Source organism: Rattus rattus, chromosome 6 (genome assembly GCF_011064425.1).
Source record: "Rattus rattus isolate New Zealand chromosome 6, Rrattus_CSIRO_v1, whole genome shotgun sequence".
NCBI lineage: Eukaryota > Metazoa > Chordata > Mammalia > Rodentia > Muridae > Rattus > Rattus rattus.
This window is the reverse complement of record NC_046159.1, coordinates 76,813,659-76,834,943: the sequence shown is the minus strand read 5'-3', so window position 1 is coordinate 76,834,943 and position 21,285 is coordinate 76,813,659. Positions and strand designations below refer to the sequence as shown.

Sequence of the window (21,285 nt, the reverse complement as noted above, 5' to 3'; positions counted from 1 at the left end):
TCAAAAACAAAAACGCACTAAAATCTTAAAAAGATAAAATTATTACTGTCTCTCACTCACTATGGACAAGTAGCTACCTGATAGACACCTTAAAGTGACAAGGACTGCTTTAAGAGTGGCATGACTTAAATGCATATAGAGGTAAATAAATCTTTATTTTAAAGGAGCTCTTACATTCCGGCCTGAAGACAATCAAGACATAGCTAGCAAAACCTACTTACACGTAAGCAGCCACTTATCCCAAGAAAACCCAACAATTCAAATTGAAGAATGTTTGATGACAGAACATGTGTCCAGGACATACAAATCCCTAGCACTTCAAGTCAACCTTAAAAACAAAAACTAAAACAAAAGCCCACAAGTCACCTGACACTGGTTTTGCCATTGCAGATCGATTACTGAGGCTGCTCAGTAAGGTTAATACTTTCTTGCTAGTAGACATATTCATCAAGCCATACTAGCAGTCTGGCTTCTGGTCTTTTTAGATAACATGGGATATGACTTTCATTTAATATTTACATAATAATTTCTCTACAATTACAAAGGTTAGGGGTAGAATATATTTCCTGGACTTTTCCTTTACTGTGGTTACAGCTAAGCAACTTGCCCAGCATGAACAAAGCTGTGGATGGAAACCCAGCACACCAAGATAGTAGGGTAAGGGAAACAAAAGTCATGTATCATTGGGATACTATACCAGTTAGCTCAATGTCTGGCAGCTTGTCCACAGATATGCCTACAATGTCTTTTCTTACCTTTAAAGTCAACATAAGTAAGGTTCGTGCAGCTTCACATTTTTAAATTTTAATACCTGGTTTCTTCCACCTGCTAATAATGCTCTTAAGACATTTTTTTTTTAAATTTCAACACAGAATACTTACACTTCACTTGCAAACTCAGTATAACATTTTTTTTCTATTTCATCAGTCATCTCCAGTAATTATAAAAATAACAATCAGGAGGAATGCGCAATCATCTCTCCAAACCCATACCAAAAATAAACCAAATACATTCATAACTCTGCAGATTACGTTATCTTGAACTGAATAAAATGAACTATAGAACCTGCCGGTACACTTAAGATCTCACAGCACCCCAAACAGTATCCCACCAATAACTATACCCTCCCTTTAATCCAAGCTGGAAATGTCCCAAAACCTTCAACTGGTACCATTTGCATTTAATAGCATTCAAGCCATTTTATCCACTCTTGAAATTACTACACTAACTTCCCCAACTTTGTCATTTAGATTCCTAGCAAATATGACTCAGCAGGTTTATCAAATAAAAACCTCACATGATATCTAAAACATTCAAAAATCTTAAAGTAGCATTATCTTAGGATAATGAAAAAGGGAAACCAAGAAACATATAAAGGGGTTCCCACTTGATTGCTTTTATCCTTTAGAAAATGAACATGAAACTAAATTGTTATTTTCAACAAACAGAAAGTTTACGTTTAGCTCTTGACATAGTGATCCTGAAAGGAAATTCACAGGTACCAGACAGAACTAATTAACCAATTTCTTCATATTCAGCCTACTCTGAAAGTCTGCAATAAAATAAATGCTGCTATGTTTTCTGGTTACAATGACTCAAATAAGTAAAACTTGTGCTTTGAAGAGCAGGTGTTTCCTACAAAATGTTGCTGGAAATCTGTAAAGATGTTACTATTAAGACAAGAATGAAGATATTTTAAAGTTTAAGCATACTAACTTAAATGGGCATATGCTACAATCTCAAAGGGGCCATGTCTACATGGACTAATCCGTGCCTCTGAAAAGCAGGGGTCTGAACATGTGAAACTTTAAGCAGCACTTGTACAGACCATGTGCAGCATAAGTCACCAGCTCAAGTCTACTTTAAAAACAAACAAAAAAAACCCTCTTTCCAAGCTGTCAGACTTGCTGGTAACAAGATTAATAAATGCAATGAATAAATGTACTATATAGTAGCTTTTTGATGTGTACATAAAAGCAATCATCTAACTAGCAAAAAGATCTCTAGTGTTTTTATAATTACAAGAGATTTTTTTAAAAAAAAAAAGTCAACTGACTACTCTTTAAAGCTTTGAATAAAATTCCTTCCCTATTTAATCAATAAATGTGGATAAAAATAACCTAGAAAACCTGGATTTTGCCTTAAAAGCATTCTATATATATCTAACTTTTTAATAAGCAGTGATGCTTCTGTTCAAAGAATCCATCAATTACCTAATTTTCTAATGGAGGAAATGGAAACTGATATGTAACAACTATCAACTTGTGACCAAATCATAACATATGGAAAGTTCCTAACAAGAGAACTTGTTCTGGATTTTATGGATGGTGTTGCTGTTCCAAATTAAAGCTGGCTTTGAAATACTAAAAGTTAAGACACTTTTCATCTCAGTACACTTACCAGTGAGTGTCCTTTCGTTTTTATACTACCAAATAAAGATTGTTGATTATGAATAAACATTTTGATTTCGGGAGCTTTCATACACAAACACCACATGGCTAGCCTCTTATTTTATACAGGTTTAACTACTAGGCATTAACTGGCTTTAACTAATTCTGCCCACCTTGTTCAAGGAAAAGATAAAACCCACACCCCACAAAACTAGTTCACTGAACACAGGCTGTATCTATCAACAGTAAGTAGCTTACAAGTTCCAAAAGCAGTGTTTAGTTTTACTTTTAAAATGTATTCCTCATTCTAAAAGTAAATATAGGTGAATCAGATATAATTTGAACCTAATAAACCATGCATGAGCCAAACATTAATAAACCAATGTGTTTTGAATTTGTTCAAGTACTGACATTTCTGTATAAAGATTTAGTATATATCAGCTATCATGAGATGTGAAAAGAAAATTTTCAACTCCCAAATGAAACTATATAGTTAAAATACATAGTGGTTAGTATTCCACACAGCATAAAATCTTATAAGTCAGAAGTTCACATGTCCCTGCTGACCATGTGTGAAAATGCAAAGCAGGTATTAAAACCAGTATTATGTCCAATATTTAAAACCAGCTTGTAACCAAAGGAACATCTAAATCCTTAATTAAAAAACACAAATGAAGTGAAAGCTTTAAACTGGTACACACTGTTCACACCTATATTTTCAAGTTTGGAAATGCATATTTGCAAGCAGCAATACAAAAGTATTCATGAAGAATGCATAATCTCTGAAAATTATGAAAACATCCCTGCTACCAATACATTTCTAAATACAAAACTGACTAACATATTTGTTACTTCTGTGTAGCTAGAGAAGTTCGTTTTCAAAACAGATAAAATTCAGTCTTTAGGTGTGAATGGTATGAATGACAGTCTTTTTTTTTTTTTTTTTTTTTTTTAATTTTTAGTTGTTTGGGATCCTTAAGCATGCAAAAGCTTTGAACAGGAGGGTCCACAAAGGAACCAGTGTTGTATTATGGCATCCAGTTAGGCCAGAGCTGGGAATGCCTCTGGGTCATCTACATCAGGAGCAGAAGCACTTGACTGGGGAGGGAAAAAACAAAAACAGAAGATTAGCCACAATTTTCAAATCTTGAAAATAGCCCACTAGTGTCCATACATAGTATAAACACTGAATTCTAAAAAAATTCATGTTAAGACACCATACAAAATAGATCAAAGCTTCTACTTTAAAATCAAAATAATAAACCAGAATAAAACTACATATACTTGCAAAGAGACTCTTCAATGAAATATTCTAATTTATCTGACATGCTAGGGATCATATGCAGGGCTTGTACATGCTGGGTTATTTGTTCTACCAGAGTTACATATTCCCTTCCTTCTCACCCTCTTCAGACAAGAGTTTGCCATTTGTAGCACAGGCCACGGTCAAATTCATGATCTGACCCATCTCCAAGTACTGGGATTATGGTTATGTGCTACCACGTCAAGCATACTTATGATTTCATATAAGTAAATTCTCATGGAACACATGGGTTCTCACTTTACTAATTTTATACTTTTCACTTTGCAACATTAATAGTATTATCAATATAAAAGCAGGCTTAATCATTGTGCAATTATCTAAATAGCACATTCAATGTTAGAAAAGAATCCAATTACAACCTGAGGGAAAAAACAAGTTATTGAAAAATCCTCTTTGGGGATTTAGCTCAGTGGTAGAGCGCTTGCCTAGCAAGCGTAAGGCCCTAGGTTCTGTCCTCAGCTCCGGGAAAAAAAGAAAAAGAAAAATCCTCTCATATATGAAATCTTCATCTTTAAAAAAAGAGTCAGGAAAAAAGTATCACTGATCACAAAACCTATTGCATTGCTACCACACCACTATATGCAGCCTCTAAAGTAGGTAGGGTGGTGGTCTCAACCTGTGGGTCGTAACCCCTTTGTGATTGTGTTTGTGTAATGAACTTTTCACGGGGGTTAAATACTGGAGATCCACATTACAATTCACAACAGTAGCAAAAATAGTTATGAATCAGCAAGAAAAATCTTATCGTTGAGTGCTCACAACATAAGGAAAAGTATTAAAGGTCTGCAGCATTAGGAAGGTAGGGCTACTTAAAAAACACAAAATAAAGAAAAACAATTACTGAACCAGGTGTTGTGGTGTGGGTCTTTAAACCCAGAACTTGGGAGGCAGAGGCCAGCCTGGCCTACAGAATGGATTCCAGGACAGACTGGTTGTAAAATGAGACACAGTTTCAGAAACAAAAAAGCCCCCCAAATAAAAGATTTCAGGGTTCTGTGGTTTATTCCAAACAAGATTATTCTTAATACTGTCAATAGGCAATTTTGAATTAAAAAACAACCCCTTGGGTATCTTTCAAAATTCTCACTGAGAACTTATTTTAGAGTGGGCATGGTAAGCAAAGAGTTAGTCAAACCTTGGGAGGATGAGGCCCGACCACAGGTTTAGGAACAGCCTGACAGAGCACCCATGAACAAAAATATTGAATTCCATGTTTTTGTTGTTGGTTTTTTTTTTTTAAAAAGACAGAATTTTTCTGTGTAGTCCTGGCTGTCTAGAACTTATTTTGTAGACCAGGCTGTTATTGAACTTTCAGAGATCTGTCTATACTAAGAGCATATGCCAGCACCACCTGGCATGAATCCCATTCTTAAATCATGGCATAGACTAGTGTCTCAGGAACTTCTGCAATCCTAAAATTGTTCTATACCTGGATTTACTCAGCAGTGAGGATATCCCTAAAGTAAAATTAATACCTGCATGCAAAAAGTATAACAGCACCCTGACAGATAGAGAGTAAGAATTCAATAGTATATTCAACTTATTGGTAGCACTACTCTAATCATTAAGGTACTTAAAAAAAAAAAGACACACACATAAGGTCAGATGTGGTGGTGCATGGCTTTAAACCCAGGGCTCTACAGGCAGAGGCAGGCAGATGTGAGTTTAAAAATAGCCTGGTCTATATAGTGAGTTCCAGGCCTGCTAAACCTCCACAGTGAACCTTGTCTCAAATGGTGTTTCTTGTTAATTCTTTATTTCTGTTTATGCCCCTTCCTCCAAAATATCTAGCCAGTAATCTCTTACAAATCTTAAACTGCTTAAAACAGAAAAGGCATCTTAAAATCACCTTATCAGTCCTGCTGCCACGATTAGGACGACCACCACGCCCACGTCCACCACGTCCTCCTCTGCCACCACGTCCTGGGCGGCCTAGGTCTCCAAAATTGATCTCCAGTTGAGACGTTATATCATTTGCTGGCTTCCGGAAATGATGGTCCATAACTGAATCTTCCGCATGAGCCTAAAATGTTAAGTAAAGCCCCCTGGGTAATGAATTTTTAACCATGCTTTCTCCCCCTAGAAGACAAGTCATCAATCCTGTACTCTGTGTGCATGAACATAACCACTATCTAGCTCAACAAGTAGTAAGTTCATTTGGGACTCAGGTAGTAACCTTCTTTAACAAATATCTCTGAATTCCAGGTGATACCTGCCCTTGATTACTGGCATATAATGCAAGTGACAAGTTCCCACTCTAGTCCTGAATCTTCAGCAGTATTTGTAACATTTAAAACAGTTCCTTCAAATTGGGACTCCAATATGAGGCATGCAGTTTCTATTTGAGATTAATCTGAGGTTTTTTTTTTAAATCTATATTCTTCAAAACTAGAACCTCCTACCCAAGGCTGAATGTACACAACTTTAAGCTTCATTGTTTACATATGCAATTACATAGGTTGAACCTACCTACCTCAAATACTAAATTTTTTGTTCACCATGATTTTTAAATCATGGTGCTCTGTGCAAATATTCCTCAATATGAAACATATTTGGTTTCAAGCATTTTAGACAAGGATTACTCATCCTTCACTGTTCCTCCACCTAAATAAATTACCCTAAGTTCAAGTCAAACAGTACAAACTTTACATTAGAGACTCTTCGAACTATAAATTAATCCACTGAAGACTTTGATAATAAGGTGTTACAAAATTAAGATCTTTATATATAAGCTACATGTCTCAGCATAGAAGTAATAAAATATGACAATTTTAGAGTTTTGATTTCTTTGAAAAAACACAGAGATTATGGGAATGTGTTTTTGTTTTGATCCCTGGTATGACTACTTCAGATTGAACACAGCAGCGGCTACGAACAGTTTATACAATTTTGACATTTGGAATTCTAGGTACTTTTCAGAAGATACATAAATTCTAGGACCCCCAAGAGGCGGGGTGGGTTGGTTCATTGGGAATTTATATGCAAAGAATAAAACAAGAAATTAGGTATCCTGATTGCAAAGATCAAACTTGTCCCAGGAACTCAACACACTTAATTAGAAGTATTCTGATATCACCCTTTCCAATCCCTGAATACATTCAGGATCTCTTTCCTTTCCTCACTTTTCCTCTCCTATGTAGGGGTTGAAAAGGTAGAAGGAAAAAAAGAACCCACAAACTAGCAAAAATAATGGCTACAATAAAAGAACTTGAAACTTCCTAATGCCTGGATTTTATATATTCTAGATGAAATTAGTTTTAAGCCTTGGCTGAAAAGTTTCCTTAACACTAATCAAAGTTGACGTCTTATTCTTGATACGCATAAAACCTATTTTTGAAGGATTATGTATACACTATCTGTTCTAGCTACCTGAAATATCACAGGTGCCATTACTTTAAAACACAAACACTTTCTTTATACTAGTTTCTGTATACTGATACGCAAATTAAATTCCATCCCTTTAGTTATGACAACATGGTTTAATGGCATTAGGTTTAAGGAAATCTAAAAGTCATATATATGAATCTACAACAGCACCAAATAAATAAAAAATCATTCTTATAGCTTGTGTGGTTTAAATGTTTGGTATTTCAAACCACTGAGGTCATTTATTAACTTTCTAAAGCACAGAAGCAAAACAAGCTCAAGTGATACATTCGAACCAGGATGGGTTTACTACAAAGGAGTTTAGATACTCAGATTACATTCTTAACTTTTATGTTGAATTCTGGAATGTGATGATACCCACACTCCTATCTCTCTAGAGGACCTAGGATGTCAATCCTGCTCTGATCTCAGCTCTGCCAATACAACAATTAAGTTTAAGTTTATCATTCCCCAAAGCTCATTTCCTTCTTCTCAGAACCACCTGACTATGTCATATAGTTAAATCCGTGTTAAATAAACCAGTAAGTTCATATTTAAACAAGTATTCATATCACAAAGATAAAATGTGACTTGATAAGGATGTCAGTTTCGATGTTTTAAAACCAATTGTGTATTTCATATTTTTCAAAAATCTTACTTTTCTTACTTAACAGAAAATACAGCAGTCCTCAATATTTGCCAAAGATATTAATACAGAAAATGCCTGAAACCCGACAATACCAAACCCTACACCACTAATGGGCAAGTAGACACAATGCACATACAGTTGTAAATCAATGATTCACACCCTCAGTGAGGCATTACAGAAAAATAAATGCTAAGCCTTTACCACACTGTGCAGAATGACATGCAATATAAAATTACAGAGTTCTATAACTTTCTATTTATTATTTTGGACCTTAATTGATTAGTGTAACTGAAAGCAGGCAAAAAAATCACATAAATAGGACTGCTGTAGTTTTCTGCCATGTTCAGAGTAAAATATTTTAAATTGGGACACACATCTTAATACATCAATGAATTATACATTATCACACTAGCTTTTTCATACTAACACGTTATTATTTTAAATGGCAATTTCTACAATGATTCTCACGGTTCAATCAGGATTTCCATCTACATCGTTCTACTCATACAATATACTAACAATTTTATCTTCCAGAACTAGGATAAGAAAAACTCATTCTAATGAAACAAGATGTATTTTAAGACATTTCAAACAATTTCCATTTATATCTTTTTTTTAAAGATTTTTATTTATTGAGTACACTTCAGCTGTTTTCAGACACACCAGAAGAGGGCATCAGATCTCATTACAGATGGTTGTGAGCCACCATGTGGTTACTGGGATTTGAACTCAGGACCTCTAGAAGAGCAATCGGTGCTCTTAACCTCTGAGCCATTTCTCTAGCCCTCCATTTATATCTTTAGGATTTATAAAAATCATCCCTTCTCTAAAACCAACTCTATTTAACTTCAATTGTATTTAAACAATGTTTCTCACATTGGCCTCAGCCATGAGTGTGTCTAATAAAACTAAACTGTATTAAGAAATTCAGAGTTAAGGGTCGTGATTCAAAGGCAGAAAATATAAAATATGCTTTAACATGTTTGAAGCCCTGGGTTCAATCCAGTATCAAAAGTAAGTAGATAAACAAAATCTCATTAAATTAATCTTGTAAATTATAGACAGGCTGCCTTAACATTTAACTTAACTTTTTATGAGTTTGAATTTCTGACACAGCCCAATTTATGACATGAATAAATTCATGTATCAAAAAGGCCAGCAAAAACAGCTAAAGAAAAATAATTTATAAGAAATGTGTTTGGCCAGATTCATATTTACATAAGCCTTAGCCATCAACATGACTTTCTCGAAAATTTACATTAGTTCCCATGTTTCTTAGATAAGTAAAAAATACCAACATTGTGAAAAGGTTTCTTTCTGAGCAAGTTCCTGTATCAAGTAAGACTAAAGTAAGGCTTAAGGACTGGAGAGACCTTGGCTCAGGGATTAAAAGCACTGACTGCACTTACAGAGGTCCTGAGTTCAATTCCCAGCAACTACATGGTGGCTCACAACCATCTGTAATGGGATCTGATGCCCTCTTCTGCTGTGTCAGACAACTACAGTGTACTCATGTAAATAAAATAAATAAATCATTTTTAAAAAAGCTTAAAAACCTATTCATATTAACCAAGCAGTTGAGGCCTTTAATCCTAGCACTTAGAGGCAGAAGCCGGTGAATCTGAAGTTCGAGGCCAGATTTGCCTACAAAGCAAGTTCCAAAACAGCCAGAGTTACACACAGGAAGAAATCCCTATCTCCAAAAAAAAAAAAAAAAAAAAAAAAAAAAAGTTATCCATATTCATTAAAAACAAAAATAATTCAAATCACATCTGAACACAATTAAACAATACCTCTTCACTTTTTGATTTATGCAGAACAAATCCCTTTTTCCATTGTCCATCAGCACCTTCATTTGGTTTTCGGATATTAAATTCTACTTTTGCTCGGTCTTTATTTTGAATAGCTTTCCACTCATCCAAAGTCATCTCTTTTGGACCCTCTTCCTTAACCTCTTCAACTTCGTTCTCCCTGTTAAAAAGATTTACATTTTATGCCTGATGGCAGCAGATACCAATTTGTAAAAAAATGGTTAAGAGCACTGACTTGACACACACAGGATAACTCACTACTCCCTCTAACTCCAGTTCCAGGAGATGGAAAGCCCTCTTCTGAACTACACAGACAACAGGTAAGTAAATGGTACAATACACAGATGTAGGCAAAATACATAAATCAAAAATTTAAAATATGTATTTCAAATTATAATAAGAAACAAATCGTTAGTAATCTGCAAGAAAGACCATCAAAAGTAGAACCAGCTTTCTACATAAGCCAGTGACCGTGACCAATATGCAACAGGGTAGAGACCACCAGTCTACTTGCCCACTTATTTGTGTATACAAATTAACTTGCCTTCTTAAATGAATAGTTCCCCTAAACTGCCTTATTAACCCATTATTACACATTTCTTTCAAACTATATTTTAAACTGTACCATCTTGTCTAAATAATTTCATTGTCTACTTTCTCCCAAAACAGTGAGTGTATGCAGTGCATCAGGTGTTCACAGTGCATGTCCATGTAAAGGCCAAAGGTCAATGTTGGCATCTTTCTTGGGCTCTAAAAACCTTCCCATCCTCACGGGAAAAAAAAAAAAAAAAAAAAAAAAAAAGGGTAAGGCTGGTCAGATGTGCACCCATTCCTGGGTTTTACGTGGGTACTAGCGAGGTCTTGAAGCTTGAGCAGCAGGTGCTTTACTGACTGAACCAACACCACCTCATCTTTTATTTCATAAAGAAGACCATTATATCTAATGCTCTCCTACTTTAGCACTCAAGGCAAGTATAAAAACCTAATTTCTACAAATTTGAAATTCTACATAATTCTCAACTCAAGCCAACCAACCTAACACATGGACAGGAGACAGAGGTTTCACTAGTAATGGACTGTCCACAAAAAACCTGGTTTCAGTATTTATACCAAAACAGTTATTTCTCAATGTAATTGTTAGGTTTTAACTGTTTTAATTATCTGTTCCCCTTTCTACATAAAGCTCAGGCCTAGGGATCCAATATCTTAGTCTAATTCTAAATGTCACCAAACAAATCATTTGCTATTTTGGGGAGCTCTGCTTCTTTCCAAAGATAGCAAGTGATTTGGTTTAGCATCATTGCTAAAATATCTTTATGTAGTTCTTTATATTTGGACAGATTCTAGATCCTATCTTATAACTTCCTGAAGTAAATTGACATTCGATTTGACAGGACATTGAATAAAGTTATCAATTAATTTTCCAAATAGAACTAAAGCCCTGGAATTGCCCTAATGATTCACTAATTCTGACAGTAATACATACCTTTAAAAACTACGTAAGTTTTGCTTACTTCAACTATCCTTACACTTGGTTTCCCCCTACTTCACTGACTACTCTTAACATGGTGACCATGATCTTCATTAGAAATAATTGCCCCAACTGCTCCTGTGCCCTGACCAGAGAAATCCTTTCTAATATTCCATGAATATATAATTTTCTCTGAGAAACACTCTTTGAGAATCAATTTGAAAGTGACTCAAAATTGTTTAATAAGGAGAAAGGATATGTTTAATACTGTGAGAGGTACCATTAATCCCCATTATGCTTATCCCTCCAAGTAACACATTTCATATATACATTCTTGTTATGTTTTTCAAGATAGGGCTTCTCTGGGTAGCACTGGCTGTCCTGAACAACTCTCTCTCACCTCAAACTCAGGTTATCTACCTGTCCCTGCTTTCTAAGAGCTGAGATTGAAGGTGTGCACCACCAACCAACACTATAAAAATTCTCAATGTAAAAGACTATCTATTTCTATTTACTTTTGTATATTCCAGTGATATTCCTTATTCCAACAAGCTCACAAAATACAACGCTTAGGAGTTGCTCACCAAAATAGCACTTTACATTTCTATTGTTTTCTCTCATGTAGTTTCAGAGGATCTCAAACTTGCTATGTTGTCCGGGCTGGCCTTGAATTCTTGCATCCACCTCCTAAGTGCTATAATTATGGGTTTATGTCATCATGCCCAGCTACCAGAGCTACTCTTTTGAAGCTAAGAAAGAATACTCCTTTGATTCATCTAACGTGGCCTGAGAATCACTGTCCTACATAAAATGACATAGACCCAACACAGTTCCAAATAACAAAACAGAAAACCTAAAAATGAATCCATGTATTTACAGCCATTTGATTTTTTTTTACATAAGGTTCTAAGAACATACACACCAAAGAATGACAATCTCTTCACTAAATGATACTAGGAAACATAGGCTTTCTCCTATGCTCTGTATGAAAATTAATTCTTTAACAGTTAAATATTTTAAATAAATGGATTGAAATGGAAAGTGGTGATACATGCCTTTAATCCCAGCTCTAAAGACAAGAGGAAAGCAGATTTTATAAACTAAAGCCAGCCTAGGCTACATAACTGAGTTCTAGGCCAGCATTACAAAAAGTGAGACCCTTTATAAAAAACCAAACAGGACTTGAGAAATGGTTTAGCAGTTAACCACTCTTCCTGAGAACCCAGATTTGAACATTAGTACCTCCATACTTGCTATCATCTACAACTGCATATCCAGATCTAATAACCTCCTCTGGACACTGCGCACGCATGTCTTGTATATACAAACATCCACATAAAGCATCTATACCCACAAAATTAAAAATAACAACAAAGTTCAAATGGCAAGAATACTTCAGGAGGGTTGGAAAGATGGCTCAGCAGTTAAGAGCACTGACTGTTCTTCCAGAGGTCCTGAGTTCAATTCCCAGCAACCACATGGTGGCTCACAACCATCTATAATGGGATCTGATGCCCTCTTCTGGTGTGTCTGAAGACAGTAACCACTGTACTCATAATAAAATAAATCTTAAAGGAAAAAAAATTACTGGTCTGGCGAAGGACCCCAAAAGGCAAGGAAACAAAAGAATGTGCACAGATAGAAGAAAATACATCATAACCTATTAACCAACAAGAAATTCAAACAGTTCAACAACAACAAAAAAAAAAAAAAAAAAGAAGAAGAAGAGTAAATGAGGGGGCCAGTCAGCCTAGTCTACAAGTGAGTTCTAGGGCAGCCAGAGTTGTTACACAGAAAAGAAGAAAAAAAAAACCTGTCCAGAAAAGACAAAAAAGGGGGGAAAGAGTGTGTGCACGTGGTGTGGTGGTGGTGATGATAGATTGTATTTGTTTTTTTTTTAAAACAAATACAAATGGCCACAAAGGATATGAAAAAAGGTTCAACATCAGTAATTATCAGTGAGGGAAAAAAAACAATAGGGCTGGGGATGTAACTCGGATGACAGTGTACACCAAGGACAGATGAGATCCTAAGAGTCCTGGCAATGGGAACTAGACAGGACTGGGAACACCTGGAATCCCTGCACTTTGAAAGGATCATACATAAGCAAAGTAATCCTTCATTACATGCTTCTGAGGGAAATCAGAGCTACAAGAGACTATGACTATAAAAAACAAAACATCAAAACCACAGTATAATTTCATTCTAGTCATAAATGGCTATTAACAGAGAAAGAAATGCTGGTGAGGGTTCACAGAAAATACTCCAAATCGTATCACAAATGTACATCCAAACAAACACAATGGAAATCAAAGACTCTTAAAAGAATAAAAACCTAGAAACAGACCTGACAATTTCACCAGCATGAATCAACATGTATTTACCCCAGATTAAGCACATACAAAAAGAAATTATTCTAGTTGCCTGGTGGGCCAATGAGTTTCACTAGTTATTTATAGGAGTATGGGTAAGGGTTTATTTACAGTAGCAATCATTAATGGCTTACACATATTCAGAGAAGGTAGGGGTCGTCCTTAGACCACCTGGCAAGCTTCACTAGAACCAATGTTTAGCAGCAGCTACTCTGATTTCAAGACGGCAATGCTCAAGTCATAACACAGTAGACTGAGTTCCACAGCATAAAATCAGTGTGCCAAAAATACACCTAATATCCCATTGTTTATTGTAGCACTAGACTATCCAGGGAGCACAACACCCTCTACTGGCCTCATAGATGCTGCATGAATGCAGTGCACTTAACACACATGCAGGCCAACACTCAGACACATGAAATTTTAAGAATGCTAATGAGCTAAAACATTCTCGTTGCTTTTTAGTTTCAAATAATTTGCTGCTCAAAATTCATATTAATAGAAAAAAACTTAAATTGGACCTAATTTACCAAGTCTTTTCAAGTTGTCTAGTTTTAGTATATATAACTCAATGTTGAGATTACTTTGAATTATGACTAACTAAACACTACAAATACCTCTTACACCAAAACTTGGTTCAGTTAATAATCCTACCTATTCAGAGTAAGAACAGTTATCACCAGATCCTATCAGCAAGCTCAAATAGAAAGTACTTTGTTCCTTTCCCTTTATGATTAGCTCTAAAAGGCTTTACTTACAATACATATAGTCCTTAATGTATGTAACAGCACGATTATCAGACTTATTTCCACGCTGGATTATTACTTCCTCACACAAAACCACTTACTTATTTTCAGTGTCTGCCACTGGGTGCTCTTCACCTTCAGGTGTTTCCTCAGTCACATTTGATTGCTCCAAATCACTGCAATTATAAGATATTTGTTTCTGAATGTATTTGGGTGACTCTCTAAGGAAAGAAAGAAGAAAGGCATCTAGGTCCATTTACATGTAGCCAAAATTCTTTCATACCAAAGTAAAAACTTTTACATTTTTATATATTTTCTACTAATTTTACTCTCCAGTAGACCTCCAAGAGAAAACAAATTATTAAATTACCTTACACACTTTTAAAACAAGGCTTTCTAAGTCAGACACAGCAGTAGAAGGCTGTAATTACATAGCAAGTTCAAGGCTAGTCTCAACTATAGAAAACCCATCTCAAAAAAAATCCAAAATAAACCAAGAGAGGAAGAAGCCTTATCAAATTTTGTAAGAACAAGACTACAACAGCTACAGTTAGAACTATATTCCCAGCATCCTCATCACGGGGCTTTCAGGACTGTATACACATCCTTTATCAAAATAAAACTATTAATATACCTAAGTATAAAAAAATTGCTCATCGGGGTTGGGGATTTGGCTCAGTGGTAGAATGCTTGCCTAGGAAGCGCAAGGTCCTGGGTTCGGTCCCCAGCCCCAAAAAAAAGAAAAAAGAAAAAAAAATTGCTCATCTTATATAAACATATCCTATAAGACACTGTAAGGTGGGTCAGGAGAAATGGCTCAGTGGTTAAGAGCACTGACTGCTCTTCTAGAGGTCCTGAGTTCAATTCCCAGCAACCACATGGGGGCTCACAACCACCTATAATGGGATCTGATGCCTCTTCTGGTGTGTCTGAAGACAGCTACAATGTACTTATATATAATAAATGAATAAATCTTTTTTTAAAAAAAAAAGGCACCGTAGGTTATATATAGCTTTAAGACAAAACATTCATTCTTGCTTCAGGAACAAAACCTAAGTTATTGATAATCTACTAGTAAGTTAGCACTTTTGGTTTCATTGAAATTGTTTTATTTAACTTAAAAGAAAAATCAGAATACCAACGTTAATTCATCTTTGACAGTTCCCCAGTTGTGAGATCCGCTACCTCCGCGTTTGTCCTCATGCTTCAGGCCACTGTAATGTGAAAAAGAACTAACAAAACTGAGTTAACATTATACTCTTTAGTTCTAGAAATTCAAATTTTGTTTTTATTAAATATGCACATTTAAATCTCATACATACAACAATCAATATAAGACTTACGATCTATCACTTCCACTATGCCTATCAAATTCACGCTTGCCACGAGAATCAAATCCATCACCTCGGCCCATTCCACGGCCACGGCCACCTCGACCCCTTCCAAGACCACCTCGGCCTCGGATAGGCCGTTCGATGATCGGTCTGCAAAGCAAATTAAAAAATTGTTATCTCTAGTGTTTCCAGAAACTGGAAAAATCCACTCCAAGCTTGAAAATACAGAATATGCTCACTGTCTCATAACCCAACAAGTAAATATATGGTATAGAAAATTCCAAGTTAATTTCTATTCACATATGGGAGAATTAAAAACTGCTTTGCTATTGTTTAAAGCACTGCTGCTGGAACACATTCATTTATTGACTCACTGCATGTCACACTGCTACTTACCGACCTATATACACAAAAACTACAGTGACATGGAGCTTGCCTCAAACTCAAGGTCTGCACAGAGGAAGGAAAAACTCGATACGGACTTAATTAAAATATTACTATTAAGAAATCTAACTTAAAATATGTTGTCGAAAATGTAAATATAACACGTATTTAATTTCTCTGAAATACACAAAGTAACCACTCCAACTACTCTAGCAAGTATGCCCAACTCATAGCTTTACATTAAGATCTAACTATAAGGTGATAAAGCAAGAAAACCTTATTTAATGCTTACCTATCAACTGAAAATTCACCTCCTTCACCTTTTTCTTCAAGTGGCTTTTCAAATCTTCTTTCACGAGGTGGTCGCCTTTCTGGTCTCCTATCAATTATTTTCCCATCACCCTGAAGTTGTTGATCAGGTCTTCTTCCAACTCGCCTTATTCCTTATGACAAATAACCAACATAAGCAAATCATTTTTATAATACAAAAAGTTGAGGCTAGACTAGTAGAGCTGATCTGTATCATCTATGTATATTTAACAAACTAGAATATTCTTATTCAACAGTAAGCCTCTCAAACTTCATTTACAAGCATTCTGTAACTGACACAGAAATCACTAGGTACCATCACTCCTTTAGTTTCCAAGTCAAAGTTTCTTACTACAAAATGTCAAACTTACAGATAGTTCAATCAAGGGATATATTTTTGACTTTTAATACAAAGCTAATACCAGTAGCCATTCATAAATAACCAAGCACTGGATATTCACTAAATTTGCTGCACTGAAGAATGAAATTCACCCTATATTATTCTATGTAATCTGGATGGAAAGGCAATAGAGAATTCTTGATTCTATAAAATTGTAATTCTGAAAGGAAAACAAAAGGCACTTATGAGTTCTAGAAACAATTTAAGACAGCTATACTACAACATCAATACTAGACGGACAAGGCAGGTTTAAAAACTTAAGGCCAATCTGGATTACAGAGAAACCATGTCCCATCTCCATCCCAAACAAGCAGAGCTATTTAATCAGTGGGAGTTTAAAAAAAAAAAAACCCACCTTTCTCAGACCCAAAACATTCAAAGTCCAAGTATGTGTACACATATCTCTATACACATTCCCAATTTTTTAATACTATCGTGTAATCAGTAGGAAACTTCATTATTAGTATAGATGGTCTTTTTCTAAGTCTGCTCTTACAAATATCTGTTTTCAAAGCATCTTCACAAATCAGACACAGGAAGATCTTTTAGCAATTACATTCTAAGGAGGCTGCAACTGTAGCTCATTACCTGGGTGTCAGTAACATGCACAGCCCTGAGCCACAGAACCCACTCTCAAAACAAGAAAATAGAAAACTTATGGCACTAACTGATATTTAAAGCATTAACTAATTTTCCTGCCTTAATTTTTTTCTGATAACATAGGAAACTCACAAAAAACAACTAAAATAAATTGAATTATTGGTAGTCTTAAGGACAAGTTGATAGTTAAACACATGCCTAACACTTCAGATATGCTCTAATAGGTGTTGACAGTCCAAAAAACAATATCATCAGCTGAGAAATTGTTTTTGTAAAATCTTAAATAATGTGACTAATTCTAAGAAAATGGAACACCCTCAGGATATATTCAGATATCTTAATTATAGTCGTCCAGTTAAGATGAAATTCGTTAACATTTAAAGCTCGGCCTCTGTAAATTCTCAAGGCAAACCTTAAATATAGCCCTTATACCAAGACATTTACATAAATGTCATCAGACGTGTAGTAAGTATATTGGGGTGGAGCTATAGAACCAGCTCAGTCCTTGTAATGATAACCAAGCTAAACACACCCAAGGAACAATGGCTTGCTTTGCCACCCAATACTCACTATGAGGCCTACACAATCAGAAAAACTTAGTAAACTAATCAAGGGGTTGGGAGTGTAGCTCAGTGAGAGCTGCTTTCGCTTAGTTTGCAAAACGCTGGGTTCTGCCACTATCACCACAATATAAATTCATCTACTGAAAAATACTTTTAAAAAAGCAAGCAAGTTCCTTTATTGTACTTACCAGATACTTGAGTTCTTAACTGCACTAATATCCAGCTGTTTGTTATTTTGCTAAACCCAAAAAACCTGATCTACACTTAATGACATTTTGCCAATTCTCAAGTTCTTCAAATAGACAAAGCTTCAAAACTTATGTAAGAAAAACATTACATTCCAGCATTGTTGTGAGACACAGAACCCACAAGTTAACAACTGTTTCCATTCTTAGAGGTAGGTACTTTGTTTACAAGCCTACGAACCACCACCCAATACATAGCACTGACTGGCATTTTTATTCGAAATTCCCCCTTATGTATATATAACTTTGTTTGTTTAAAAGCAACTTTGGTTTAAGAGTGATCTAAAGGTTTGGGATGTGGAATGCAAAATTTTCCCCAGCACAGACAAGGTTCAATTCCCAATACAAGTCACCGAAGACTAAGAAAAAAATGTTGACTACAAATGTGAAAAAGTCTTCTCAAGGAAGTAAGTGACAAACATAATCCTGACTATAAATAAAAATGCCCTACATTGATGACTTATAATGCTAGTTTACAGGCAAGATCATAAATTGGCTTCGTGGTGAAAATTGAATTTAAAATCACGTTTCATGCTATGAACATTTTTAATGAGTTCATATACCTTAAGTGTTTTATTTACTCAACTTATTCTTGTACTTTCGTGAATTACAGTCATCAAGGAAGTAAATTTTAGCAGTTTAAAATAAACCAACCAGTGTCCCTAACACAGGAATTAAATCTTATTCAACTACGTAATGTCAAGAAGCTTAATCGGCTCAGTACTTCTGCCCAAGTGATCTATGCTTCCAAATCTATTACTAACAGAAGAATTCTTCCCTTTTATAAATCTACTAGGTACTGGACGTTTTACTTTAAGCCTTTACTAAAAGACACCACCACCCACAAAAAACCTAAAAGCTAACCCAAGCTAATGAGAAACAATTCCTTTCATGAGCACGTGGCAGTAAGAGGCACTTAAACATAATAGTAGTTTTAAAGATTCACAGGTTATTCTATGCCTACTCGCTATTGATATTCCACTTTCTTAGCCCCCAACTGCTTTGCCTTTTCACCCACAATAAGCCAGTAGTGGAGAAGAATGATAAAATCAAAACCATGAAACTTCTAGTGCCCTGGAAGAGCCAATGAAGACCCGACCACGCTTTACGCACGTGCGGAGGTAAAGCTGCAGACTGAGCTTTGCTGCCGGGACGTGACAGGCTGGGCACTCATTTCGCCCACGAGGCCAAGAGCAGGCAAAGCCCTATGACCTAGGGGCTCCAGGGATTTGGAAGAAGGGATCGAGACATGAGATGGGTTCTGCTAATGACCAGTCTTTATTCAGAACTCCCTCTAAAAGGACTGGGGCCAAATTCTCCTCTCCAACACTTTAATTCACTCCCGTAAGTTATACTAAGTACTAGCACAGGAGCGCAAGGGCACAACACAGACCGCACACGTGGGACACAAACAGCAACTCCTTCCACTCTTAACAGTGTCCCAAACACAGACGCAGCCCAAGTGGAAACTCCGCTCCCAGGCCTTCCCTTGAGGGTCCGCGCCATTGTGGGACAAGATGGCAGGGCAGGAGCCCACAGTAGGCAGCGGTAGCCAGGAGCACGCCGGGCAGGAAGCAGTGCCCGCGCAGCTCCCGGGCGCGTTGAGCCAGGAGGCGAGCGCCCGGCAGGAATCGGCGGGAACGCCCGGGCCGCCTTCCCGGAGCACGCTCAGTCAGCCCGAGGCGGGAAGGCTCCCGCCGAGCCTGCGAGCAGCGTGGACTGCAGACCAGCCACGCTCTCCGGACCGTGAGGGGCTCCGAGGGCTTCGCGGCCCCACCAGCTGCACGAGGAAGCAGCGGCGCACGCCCCCGTCCTGCCCGCCAGCCCGGGTTCCCCACCGCCTCGCCCGGCTTTACCTTCTTTCTTAAGCGCCACCGGCGGCTGCGTCTCCTCCTTTTTGTCAGCCACGCCGACGCTGGGGGGCAGCGGGTTCTTGCGGTCTTTCTGGGACTCTTTCCGCAACTGTTTGCCTGCCGCGTTGGAGTTGGTCTGGGCCGCGGCCTGAGCCGCGCTCTTGGCCCCGGGGCCCCCAACGCCGCCCCCGCCGGCTTCTTTTTTCTTGTTCTCTGCTGCCTTCAGTACCTCGAAAGGGTCCGATTCGTCGTCAAATAGCTGGTCGAATCGGTTGGTGACGACGCAGCCGAAGCCTTCCTGTAGGTGCCCAGGCATGATGGTGGCTCGGCGGCGCGTTCCTCCACGGATTGCAGCGGACCGCGCCGAGCCAAAAGCGCCTGCTTCAGCTCTTCCCACAAGATGGCCGGGCCGAGAGAGGGGGGCCGCCTTCTCTTCCGGCGCCAGGCACACATCCGGGAGCGGCCTACGCCGCACAGCACCATGGGGCGTGTAGGCCACAGCCGACTATCCTGAGGTGTCTGCCTACTCCTGAACCACAACTCCCAGCGTGCACCGCGCAACAACTCTTCGCGCGCGCCTGAGAGGCGGGATCTCAGGGAAAGAGTGCAGCGTGCTCGCTGAAGGTGGGGAAGCGAGTACGGGGCGGAGTTCTGCCACCTGCTCTTGTCACCCTTAAACTCTCGGTCTTTAGGTGCTTCTGAAAACAGGAAAACGTGAAGGCGTCTTCTGTTCACGAAAGTGTTCTCTGTCTTTGGTTTCACTCACTCCGTCTCTGGCCGAGGACTTTCTCCACCTTTCTGGGAGGGTCAAGGTGACTCCCAGACCTAGTAACTGGAGCCTCAAAAACTTCCGGGGGGAGGGGGGTGCCACACTAGACTTGGGTAGGTTGCGACCGCACAACTGCACATCCCTGGCTGTTGGGTTTCTAGAGCTGTCTTCCACCCTTCGTAACGAATCACGGCAATTCGATTTAATGTGGAACAGAACTCCCAGGGTTGCTCTCACGGATCATGAATCTGCGTGGCAGAACGAATCCAAAAGAGGAGTTGAACTATCTGGGTTACGCGCCTTTTCCGGTCATTGCGACCATGCTTTAAGAGCTGTTAAGTCCTGACTGGACGCTCAGCACGTCTCTAAAACAGTGTTTGTGGAAACGCTTTCTAGAATCAACGCGATTAATTGATCCGTCGGTATCTGGTCAGCCAAAGCTGAAGAGGCTGCGGTGTTAGCAAAATGTGCTCCAGAGCCGGAGGTGGTGGCGCATGCCTATAATCCGAGCACTTAGGAGGCAAAGGCAAGCGAATCTGAGTTCAAGGCTAACCAGGTCTACAGAGCAAGTCCCAGGACAGCGAGGATTACATGAGAAAAAAATCCTGTCTCGAGCCCCACAAATTTCGAGAGGAAATGTTTTATAGTACATTGAATATTATGTGAAGGGAGGAAACTTAGTAATGACATGCTAATACC

The 21,285-nt window shown here is 37.8% G+C and overlaps 1 protein-coding gene across 4 annotated transcripts; it reads right to left on the bottom strand.

Moving 5' to 3' along the window:
* Positions 1–136: 136 nt before the first annotated feature.
* Positions 137–20,250, bottom strand: Serbp1 (SERPINE1 mRNA binding protein 1). 4 transcript variants are annotated; one of them, XM_032906383.1, is made up of 8 exons: positions 19,821–20,250; positions 16,140–16,290; positions 15,473–15,613; positions 15,272–15,361; positions 14,231–14,350; positions 9,523–9,700; positions 5,564–5,737; positions 137–3,488 (listed from the first exon to the last, which is right to left on the bottom strand). In XM_032906383.1, exons 1-8 carry the CDS (start codon positions 20,131–20,133, stop codon positions 3,432–3,434), a joined length of 1,224 nt encoding a protein of 407 aa, XP_032762274.1. In that variant the 5' UTR covers positions 20,134–20,250; the 3' UTR covers positions 137–3,431. The 4 variants fall into 4 exon arrangements, with proteins under 4 accessions (XP_032762274.1, XP_032762276.1, XP_032762275.1 ...); XM_032906385.1 differs by having other exon boundaries at positions 14,231–14,305; XM_032906384.1 differs by having other exon boundaries at positions 15,272–15,343.
* Positions 20,251–21,285: the final 1,035 nt, after the last annotated feature.